The 11,637-nt window shown below is 45.3% G+C and overlaps 1 protein-coding gene across 1 annotated transcript in view; it reads right to left on the bottom strand.

The window, feature by feature from the left end:
• Nucleotides 1-986: 986 nt before the first annotated feature.
• CCND2 (cyclin D2) overlaps nt 987-11,637 on the bottom strand; it is a 32,828-nt gene continuing 22,177 nt past the window's right edge. Inside the window, exon 5 of the mRNA XM_001156857.7 lies at nt 987-6,494. Within this exon, the coding sequence (XP_001156857.1) occupies nt 6,345-6,494 (150 nt within the window). The 3' untranslated portion in view covers nt 987-6,344. The remainder of the gene's footprint in view (nt 6,495-11,637) is intronic.

The following is an 11,637-nucleotide window of genomic DNA, read 5'->3' as shown; positions in this document are numbered from 1 at the left end:
TCAGGTCAGAATTAAAATGGAAAACAGCCTTCGATGACTTCCAGACAAGGAACTTTGGAAAAAATTAATTTTACAGTAACATCAAAATGTCTGTTATAGCTTGTGCAACAAAGCTATACAAAAAATCTGTACAAAAAATAAAAAAATTAACTGGGCGTGGTGGTGGGCGCCTGTAATCCCAGTTACTTGGGAGGCTGAGGCAGGAGGATTGCTTGAGCCCAGGAGTTTGAGGCTGCAGCAAGCTGGGATTGTGCCACTGCACTCCAACCTGGGGGACACAGCAAGACCCTGTTTCTAAACAAAACACACAAAAAAGTGTTCATTAGGCCCTTGTCTTCTGCACACCCATCACTCTTGGGAAAGAAGCTGGTCTGAGCTAAGGTCCAAGAGCAGCTGGGCCTAGGGCCTGGCAATTCATTTCAGCAGTACAGGGACTGTCACATCCCATTCCCAGGCTCTGCTTCTCCAGACTCCAGCAAAGGTAGTTGTGGCCTGTGTCTCAGAAGAGGGGTGCAAGAAGGATCAGAAATCAGGTGGGAGCCACGAAGAACAGCAGGCAGGAGTCAGGAAAGCTGCAGGGGCAGGGTTCCCAGAGACTCCCTAGACTCTGGAGATGGCACCGCAGGCTTCTGGTACCTCTCATGCCAGGAGATGCTTCCTCACAGCCCAGAATGAGTAGCTGGCAACAATCAGGGACGATCCTCTGAGGACCAGTCATAGTGTCTGTGATGTACCCACCTTCTGAAGGTGGACTGAGGCTTCTAGCTTATAAGCTGGCTGCATGGGCACCCCTCGTCCCCTAGCAATGTCAACAATGACTTGTACCGCCATAACACAGAGGCACATGTAGATTCCATTCCAGGTTAGAATGTGTCTTTTATGCGACTGCCAAATGTTGCAGCGGCATGAAACAGTTCTGACGTGAGACAAGTGTATTCCATTCTGAGGACTGCTGGTTTATAAATAAGTCAAAAACGGCCAGATAATTTAGGTCAAGGTGAGTTTATTGTCCAAATAGCATAACCTAATTGCATTCAAAACCATTTTCAAATCCATCTTTAAACTAGTCAGAAAACAGGTTATTATTTTTTTAAATCACTTAACACTGAACAGATAAGACCTCTTAAAAGGCAGCTGACTATATCATGTCACCATCATAGCCAATACAACATTTTTGCCATACTTCCTAAAAACCTTTCCGCATACACTGATCATGCTACTTATCAGCACTTTCTAACATCCTGACCAAACAGACACCCACACCTCTTATAGAGTACACTGTGAGAGAATAACATGGACTTGATATGGCATCACACTTGTTTTAAAGCAAAAAAAAAAAGAAAAAGAAAAGAAAAAAAAAAAAGTCCAAGACACGAAACTATATAACTGAGAGAGAGGAGAGAGAGAGAGAGAGATCTGAGGTACATGATATAAGGGTAATGAACATAATGGAAAAAATCCAATGGCCTGATGATTTGCTGGGGATGTAAGAATTGGCCAGCAGTTAAGAACTAAACCAATTAAAAATAAAAATAGAAACTTTGTTTTTCAAGGACAGGCACCTGTCAAAAGACATTGGATACTGTAATGGCTACAGTCAGTAAGGCACTTTATTTCCCCAAAGTAGGCTGCAGGCGAAGGGATGCAGGCTGCAGCTACAGCATGCACGTACACATTTGCTGATGGCTTCTCAAAACCTGAGCCGAGAATAGGGTCTGATAGCCCAGCCAAGTTTAAAAGCAGACACACACGAATGTAGTATCGTTGTGCCTGAAATGACCATTCTGGGTTGTTTAGAATCCAGAATCATCAAAAGCCATGTGGTATGAGGAAGTAATAAATATCCTCTTGAATCTTCTTACCCTATTTTGCACAAATGGATGGCTGCATGAACAGCTCTTGTAAACTGCTCTGAGTCCACACCAATAGAAACCTGCACTCATTCTATAGCTACAGAGGGTGTGTTGGCTTAAGGGGACTTTATCATCTCAGCATTAATTTCCCTTTTAAAGCTATTCTCAAGGTTGGACTGTCTCAGAGATCAACAAAGAGGAATCCTTTTGGCTTAGAAGTCAACTGGCTTACTCAGACTTCCTCCCCTTCCTACCTCCAATTCCCACACTACCAATATTATCTTCTTGAACTAGAAAATCAATTATTTACATGACATAAGGTGCAAGTCTATTTCTTCTCCCAGCCCTGTCCCCTGTGGCCCATGGAGAGAAAATTCCCCTGCCCTCTTGGAGACAGTCATCTGATCCTGCCTTATGTTCTTAACCTTTCAGTCCCAGAGCTCCCAGGGCACAGTCTGGAGAGGCCCTAGAGGTGCTAGACTGCAGGGAAGCGCAGCTCCGTCTGAAGAGTTGCCAATCCTGCTAGCAATGGGATGCAGTGTGATGCTGTCAGGGTTGTCTTCTCCTCTGGCTTTGTCACTTAAGCCATGTGTGCCCCTGACCTGGCTGATAAGAGGCAGAACAGAGCCTCCAGTACAGAGCACATAGACCAAGGATGACCCAGTAGTAAGGCATGCTGTGCTCTCCAGTGGGGTCCTGAGGCAGTTCAAAATAAGGCCTCCTGGAAGAACAGCCCCTTCTTCAAGGAGCTCGCCTCTCAGCACGCATGGGGTGTTCTGCGGAGGGAACTGCCCTTGGCTTTCTCCTGCAGGCTTCTTGGCTGTTATGGACCCGCATGGAGTTTAATTATGCTTAGCATATATTTTTGGCATACTAGGATTTCTTCCCCCTAGGATTTGGCCAAAAGAGGGGAAGGATCAAAATTTGGCAGGCTGGGGGAACAACTCGGCCCCCACTGATGGAGAAAAAAACAAACAGATGGAAGTAAAGACGAGATAGAAACACAACAAGGTAGAAAAAGACCAGGATAATTTGGAACCCCTTTAGTGGGAGGTAAGAAAAAGAAGAGAAAGAACAACAACAACAACGAAAAGAGCAAGTTCAAATCCAAGGGGGAGGGCTCCTCTGGAACAAAACTCCTACCAAAGAGACTAAGAGCTGAGGAGAGGGCAAAGTCCAGGACTCCTTCTCGTGTTTAAGCAGGAGCAGGCAGAAGAGCCTGACAACCCCCGACCTTCCCATCGGCAGCCCCACACCCATCATCACACAAGGCCCCAAGGATGGGAAAGAGAAAAGCTAGAAGGACCCAGGGGCCTCGGGACTACAGGAAGAGTGGAAAGTTACAGACTGTAAATAGTCGGGTAGGCTTGTGCCCTTCCTTATTTGTCCGGTTCTTTCATTTGCTGCTTCTGTTTAAGCTCAAGGGTCAGTCGCCATGAAATGAATTTGCACCTCGGTTTCTCTTTAGGCTCCAAGATTCCCAAGAACTCCAGGGTTCCCGCTTTCCCCATTCCGTGGGACTCCTTGGGGCCCAGGAGAGTGTGCTGAGCAAAGCTGGCTCTTGAGAAAACTCTGGCTAGCTAACTTGCTGGCTGCTCCACTTTCCTCTCCAAAACTTCAGAATTCACCACCCATTGTCCCACCAGAAATCCCCTAGAATTTTAGGGTCATGCTAACTCACAAAGTCCTGAACCCTTCTAAACACACTTCCCAAGAGACTGACTCATCTGGAATTTCACCTCTGTAGAGAAGCAGCCTCTTCACCTCCCTTCAACTATCATCCCATACTTATCTGACCTATTTTTCTTATCCTGCCAATTCAGTGTGATTGAAAACCCGACCGTTTAGTACCGCTTAGCAGAGGGCCTGGGCTTGCATAGTGCTTGCCTGCGCAGTTTGAGACAGAGGAGGGAGAAGGAAGCACCATAAACGCTGCTTGCTGCAGGTTCATCTACTCGCAGATTCAGACCTAGGAAACCTGCAGAGATGATCCTAAACACAAGGTGTCCATGCCAGGGGAGGGGAAAGACGGAGGGGAAAAACTTCAAGATGAAAGGGCCCTTTGCAGATGAAGCCCCGCTTTTGAAAAAGCTGCAAGATGAGGATCTCCAAACAGCCTGGTGGAATTCTTTTTATAGTCTGTTTCCTGATACCTGGTACCTAAGTGCAAATTACGACATCTGAGCCTACTGCATAAATGTTTGTACTGAACGTCTGCCTTGAAGGGGAGGGAGGATCCCTTGGTTCAATGTATTTTTTCCATCATGATGAGGATACCAGGGCCTAACTGGGAGCCCGATGGCCTCCATGACCAACAAGGTCCCTGGGAGTGAGACCGCCCTGCCTTCCACCTGAGAGGGAGTCAGCCCTGCTCACACTGCTTCTGTGTTCCTCATGCGAATGGGCTCCCAAGCAGAAACTGTACGGTTGTGAGGTATTATGAAAACAAAAGCGTGAATCATTGCCTTTTGTAGTTATTGATTTTGTCCAGTAAACCTGAGGTAAAGAATACTCCGTCTTTGAAGAATGTGATCAGAGGAAAAAAAAAAAAAAAACCAAAAAACCAAAAAAGAAAAAAAAAAACAACCACCATGAATATGCTACCAGAAGAAAACAAACTACGGAAGGGCTTTTCCAGTACGAAGAACTCATATCTCAACCATCTACTTCAGGACTTGGAATTTAAGCAGTAAAATAATATATTATAAAAATGTTTATAAAATAGCAGCACACTCTGTGAAACATTACAGCTAGGTACTGTCAATGTGAATAAGGATGGATGACTTTAGCTTCTTAGCAGCGCAAAAAAAAAAAAAAACCAAACTGAACAAAACAAAATGAAAAAAATGAGAGACCCTTAGATTGTTTTCCGTCTTCAACCCTCATACTATGAAACAAGGCAGAATCTGTGTATAAAATAATTCTTCAAATAGCCCTGTTCTGATTTTTCTTTTTTACTTAAAAAGGCAAATATTTTAACAAATAGCTTCATTACCTGTCAATTACAATTGTGCAAAAAAAAAAAAAAAAGTTGTTGCTCCAACCTCTTTGCTAACTGAATGCCTCTAAGAAGTGGAGAGGAAGAAAAATTCAAGTACGCTGAATACAACTTTGCAATAAAATTAACAACAACAATAAAAAAAAAAAAACGGAAAAGGGAACAAAATGCCACACCCTGATGTTCAGCCATCTATCTTTGCACCAGCAATAACTTTTCTTTCCATGTCCAAAGGAGAAGTATAGAGATGGGAATTAAGATCCTTCTGTGCCATCAGAATGGTAACAGATTTTAGTTTACAGGCTTGTCTGAGGAATGTTGTGATGGGAATGTCAGCAGGAAGGGGTGTCTCTTGAGTCCTGGTAGGAACACCAGAACTGTGTACCAAAGAACGCCAGATACCAGAAGCGAAGAGTAACCCAGACTGGGGGCAGGAAGGGAGGGGGCAAAAGAGAAGAGGGGAGGAGTATTCAGCATGACTTGCATAAACCATCCCATCTATCGCTCGGGAACAATTTTTCAAAGTGCTTTTCGAATGGAATGGTTTATAACAATGCTAAACTGTGAACCAGACATGCCAATCAGCACCAAAAATTAGTTTTTTTCTAAGAAGAAATGCCAAGGCCACATTACCCTTTTAAATACAATAACAGAAAAGATTCCATTCTGGATCCCACCCTTGGTCTCCATCTGCCTCCGTTTCATGTGAGTTTTGGTTACGGCCCGTAGCTACATTTCCCCATTAGATAGCAATATGGTGGTGTCTGCAATGAACTGCATTTGGAAGAAGAAGCAGGATGTCACAGAACATGAAACCCAGGAGCCAATCACCTGTGTCCAACTGGCAAAATAAAACATCTTTTTTTAGGTAGCAGCTACTGTAGACAGCAAGAGGACATTAATGTAGAGATCCAACTACACTCCTGACTTAGTAACAGGTGGCTGAGAGCAAAGGTGCTTCTCCATCCCAAATGGTTCAATCATGTTGAGAGATTGTTTCGTACTCCTTCCCCATCATGTCCCTCCTTATTTCAATTCCTTCTTGAGTTCATTGCTTTGCAATCTAATCATGCCATAAATGGCGTACACAGTTCCTTGAAATTATACTACAAGGGGGTGTATGTGCTAGCTCATAACATGAAAAAAAAAAGTCTCCTCTAATTTGTTCCCATATTGCAGGCATACATATTCTCTAACTACTCTGCAGGTTTTCCTGTAAGCATTTTACTATTACTTTTACATAATCAAACAATAACTTCGCATATACAAGGGATTCCCTTATGCTGTACTTCAAATAGGCACCAAATGCTTTTTATTATTCCGTTTTCGTAGGACCTTTTTCTCTCACTTCTAAAAGATCTTTAAATATGATCTAGGTGGGGGCAGAATTTTTTTTTTAAGTTTCACCCTAAAACACAAAGAACAAAAACAACCAGAAAGAAGAAGAGACCAGATTATGGACGCGTCTCTCTCTTTCGGCCCAACTGGCATCCTCACAGGTCGATATCCCGCACGTCTGTAGGGGTGCTGGCTTGGTCCAGTTCATCCTCCGACTTGGATCCGTCACGTTGGTCCTGACGGTACTGCTGCAGGCTATTGAGGAGCACCGCCTCAATCTGCTCCTGGCAAGCTTTGAGACAATCCTAGAACAATGGTCCAGACCAGAGTTGTTAGTAAGAGGAACAGGACATAGAGCATCCTACGGAGAAAACATGCGTAATTTAGCTTGCATAAGTCTGTGCTAGTTTCCAGTAGAAATAAATGTGAAGTAAAGGAGGGATGTTCTTCAAGTGCCAAGGAACCTCACTACTCCAGGTGGGGTCCATGGGCTGGCAGCACCAGCATCACCTGCGAGCTTGTTGGAACCGCAGAATCTCAGTCAACCCAGGCCGAGCTATTCAGAACCTGCATTTTAGTGGAGCCCAGGTGATTGGCATTCTGAGAAGCACTGGCCTAAATGATGGTCACTTATGGATGCCTGGTCATCAAGGGGCCAACCAGATGCTTTCTGCCTGGGGAAGCTGGGAAGTGGCAGAGAAAAGGGGAAGGCTACTAGAAGTGCTATGACATTAGCAAACTCAGCCCCTGAGAACTAGATAAGAAGGAAGCCAATGAACCAACGTACTGACCCTCACATAAACTGTAAATACTTTTTCTCACTCTGTCCCCCAGGCTGGAGTGCAGTGGCACAATCTCGGCTCACTGCAACCTCCACCTCCCGGGTTCAAGCGATTCTCCTGCCTCAGCCTCCCAAGTAGCTGGGACTAAAGGCACCCGCCACCGCGCCTGGCTAATTTTTGTATTTTTAGTACAGACACGGTTTCACCATATTGGCCAGGCTGGCCTCAAACTCCTGACCTTGTGATCCGCCCGCATCGGCCTCCCAGAGTGCTGGGATTACAGGCATAAGCCACCGCGCCTCACCGTAAATACTTAAAAAAAAAAAAAAATCCCCAACTTTTTCTGCTTCTTTACCATTTCCTTAACTCTCATAAAGATATAATGCAGAATGTCTACAACATTCTGGAACCTTGAGCCATCCAATTTGGGAATAAGCAAGAATATGCAGCCTTGCTTTAGTATCAGTCTCTATTGTAGGGGTAATTGACAGTGTGTCTGCCCCAGGCAGGAGCTTCTCTTAGGCACGTGACATGCAATGCAATGACAAGTCATGGGTATCACTAGACAGGGACCGTTGCTGGTGCTAGTAAGAGGGTGCAAACAGTAGACTTGCTTCTAACAGGCATTTTCTAGCCTCTCTCCTCTGCAAAGGTGCCTTTGTGCACTCTCTTAAGAAGCACATACATAAGGCAAATATGTTAAATTGAACCTCCCTGTGTCTTTTCATAGTTTAATATAAACTTCCCTTTTGTTTCTTTTACTGTGCAATTCTCCCCACCCAGAGGTTTCTATTTTGCCAAGCCCAAAAGCATTCTCTTTATTTCCCAAAGATCTAAAACACAGCTGGCCAGGCATATTGGCTCACGCCTGTAATCCCAGCACTCTGGGAGGCTGAGGCGGGAAGTTGAAACCAGGAGTTCGATACCAGCCTGGACAACACAGCAAGCTCCCCATCTTTAAAAACAAACATATAAATAAACAAAATAAAGCTGGAACTAACCACTAAGGAACAAAATTTCCATACCCCTAAATTTTCCTTTCCTATCTCTCGTCTATCCCACATTTCAAACTACAGCTTTCAATGAAAACTAAGATTAGGAACAACCACAGACTAAAGGCCAAAGGCAGAGACGAAATATCAGCTGGAACAATGAAATGAGGAAGGGTGGTATCCGCTGCCCACCCACTATACTTGCAGGTGGCACCTAAGTTATTTAACTTTTCTGATCTCAGTTTCCCCACAAAATAATCAGAGTAAAGGGCAACTGAGATGATACTGATACATGTGCAGTGCTAAGTGGAGCTCAGTAAATGATCGTGATTATGTATAACGATAAACTGATCCTGGAACCTAAAGAATTCAGATTTATTTGAAATGAGGTATAGATTCGCGTTTAGTCAAGACTAATGAAGTGTGTGTCAAGATCCTGACAATCTTTAGTCAAGACTGTGTGTCTGGGAAGAGTGCTGAACATGACAGACGTGACGCAGCGGCAGGAGTCTCCGTGCCACCCTGAAACGAGGCTGAAATGGAGTCAGGCGCTGGCCTCTGGGACTTGCTAACACCTCTCAGACTTTCCTGTGGCATCTCCTGGTTACATCCCTTACTCTGTCCGACCTGTTGAGCTGAATGAATGACAATAAATCGCATGGGGCTCACCCGCCTCATCCCTGTTCAGCTCTTCCCCAAGTTCTTCCCTCAAAGACCATGTGGCAGCATTATCTTCATAGGTTACCACTCACTAGGTGGGAAAAGTTAAGGTATAATGTTTCTTTTCTTTTCTGTTTTTTTTTTTTTTTTTTTTTTTTTTTTTGAGACAGAGTGTTGCTCTGTCGCCCAGGCTGGAGTGCAATGGCACAATCTTGGCTCACTGCAACCTCCACCTCTCGGGTTCAAGCAATTCTCCTTCCTCAGCCTCCCAAGTAGCTGGGATTATAGGCACGTGCCACCACGCCCAGCTGATTTTTGTATTTTTAGTTGAGATGGGATTTTACCAGATTGGCCAGGCTGGTCTTGAACTCCTGACCTCAGGTATCTGCCCGCCTTGGCCTCCCGAAGTACTGGGATTACAGGCATAAGCCACTGAGCCTGGCCTAAAAGTATAATGTTTCTAGGGGCACTTGCATTTCAGTAGATGTTTGAAAACCTTAAATCCTAATAATCTAAAAAATTTAATACTAAATATAGAATCAAAATGAATGTGGGGGTTAAAGGCAAAAAGTGACAACGGTCAAAACTACTGTGGAATGTCCCTTAGGAAGGTTCTACATCAGAGAGGAATGGCAAGTCTCATACCATCAGTTTTTCTTCTAAAGCTGGGATAGACATGGACAGCCCTTTCTCCACTTGAGCACCGTGTGAAGGAGTTCACTTAAATGCCAGAATCATCGTGGTGTGAGATGCTCACTCCACGGTACGTGGGCAGGAGCTGAGACCCAGAACAGCAGCTTCAACCCCACATTCCAGCCATCCTCCGTCACCCCCTGTGCTCACTCACTGAGTGAAACGTTGGACCTAACAATCTAAATTGATATTTTCTTCTTTCTCTGTTTTTTTGTTTTGTTTTTTTCTTGCAAAGAAGAATCCATTGAATCCAGGAAGTTCACGTGTAATGTTCCTCCACTGTACAGGGACTTGAGAAGCTGCTGAAGGGGATGTTTACAATTTTTTTTTTCCAAGAGGCAGAGGGACTAAATCGGAGTATCTCCATACCATTGAGGCAGTGACTATATACTTGTTTCCAACTGAATACTTGTCCATGGAAGACAAATCCTACCCAAAGCATAAGGCCTAAGAGCTTTTGTTATCTAAAAGAGATGGCAGGATTCTCGGCTGACTGAGGGAACTTGCGTGTGTGTGCGTGTGCACGCGAGGCGTGGTAGACAATAGCTCTGAACCATTACATTAAAAAAGAAATGCCCGTTAGGCGTAGCGATGTGGTTCCTTTAAAGAGGGTTTCGCAGGGCACAGCCCTTGGTGAATACTTTCCAAGTCGCAGTTCCTGTGGAAGACCTTGCTCCTCAACAAAATCCCTCTCGCCTCCCGGCTGATCCTGCCTTGCTCTCCTTCCTCACGGGCTCTATTCTGGCCCCCGGCAAGGTCATCTGGGTTAATGTACCTTCTACCACAATAATATGGCCAACTTAGGACTCCATGGCCATCGGTGAATTAACCATGCCAGCCATGCCCGCAAGACCCTCCACATAGGGAGACCAGGCTCCAGAAAGCGAAAGAACTCGGTTTCAGGCCATGCACGTCTTCCCTTTGGGGTTCCCAGTGTCCCCACTTTCTCTGCTATCAGCCCTCCCTTCCAGCAGCCTGAGATCTTAAAGGAACAGTTCTGAGAAAACCCTACAGGGAGGACTGGGATGTCTGGCTGTCACTTCTACTGGACTTTCAGAGCCACGGGACTTGAGGTGACAGGTGCGTGCACAGTAGCGTTTTATGTAAGTTCCAGCCAAGAGTGGGTGCCCAGGTGTCCCACATAAAACAGAGGAAGGTTTCATAGATAGACAAAACTGCATACGCTCTCTTTTCTTTAGTCACATTTTAATTTCAATCCAAATCATCACTGACTTGACTACGGCCAGCTTTTGTTTTGTTTTTTGAGACGGAGTCTCACTGTCACTCAGGCTGGAGTGCCATGGTGCGATCTCGGCTCACTGCAACCTCCACCTCCTGGGTTCAAGCAATTCTCCTGTCTCAGCATCCCGAGTAGCTGGGATTACAGGTGCACGCCATCATCACCCCCACCTGATTTTTGTATTTTTAATAGAGACAGGGTTTCACCAGATTGGTCAGGCTGGTCTCGAACTCCTGACCTCAGATGATCCACCCGCCTTGGCCTCCCAAAGTGCTAGGATTACAGACATGAGCCACCACACCCAGCCTGGCCAGCTCTTGACTGATGACCCCTCTGACTGGAAGATAAAAGGATGACCAAAGCAGGTACACTCCATGAATGAAGAATTCTGAACTCCCTTCCCCACCCTCTTCTAGACTTACCTTGTGGTAAAGCAGGACGCTAACCCTCTCTGCAGTCTCCACCTAACCTTCCTTCAGATTCCACTTCCACGAAACTTGACAATGATCAGCTTGACTTTCGACTACACAAATCCCTCATTCTAGTTCAGCAAGACTAAAAGGGCAAAAGCCTGTCTTGTATAAATGATGTTGAACACTACTCTCTGATGGTGGAAAGAGAACTTGGCCTCTCCCTTCCATGAGACAGAGCTCATGCCTTGCATATGAATACCTTTGTTTAGCATGGCAGGGGCCCCTTTTGGACTTGGGAAGGGCATATAAATTCTGTGTGCTGGTGGGAAGTGAAGGCAGAGGAGATGGTGCAGTGGTGCTGATACCTGCAACGGGACATGCCAACTCCACGTCGCCCGGGTCTCGCCCAAAACAGGAGGGCAGGAGAATGCATGGGATTGGGGTGGGGGTAGAGATGGGGGCAGCCACCTGGAGAGAGGAAGACCTCCACCTTAAATCCAACCAGGTTGCTTCTATTAGAGGGTCAAGCTGAGAGAAGAGTGGAGTTAGTGTTTCCAAAGGGGCTGGATTATAAGAAGACATACATAAATAATCACAGACTTGGAGAATTTGGAGGTCCAAAGGGCCTCTGGAAATCAAATAGCCAAATGCCCTCGTTTCCCAGCTAG

The sequence above is a fragment of the Pan troglodytes genome, chromosome 10 (genome assembly GCF_028858775.2).
Source record: "Pan troglodytes isolate AG18354 chromosome 10, NHGRI_mPanTro3-v2.0_pri, whole genome shotgun sequence".
NCBI classification, from domain to species: Eukaryota; Metazoa; Chordata; class Mammalia; order Primates; family Hominidae; genus Pan; species Pan troglodytes.
The sequence above is the reverse complement of the archived record's forward strand: the minus strand, read 5'-3'. Positions and strand labels throughout refer to the sequence as shown.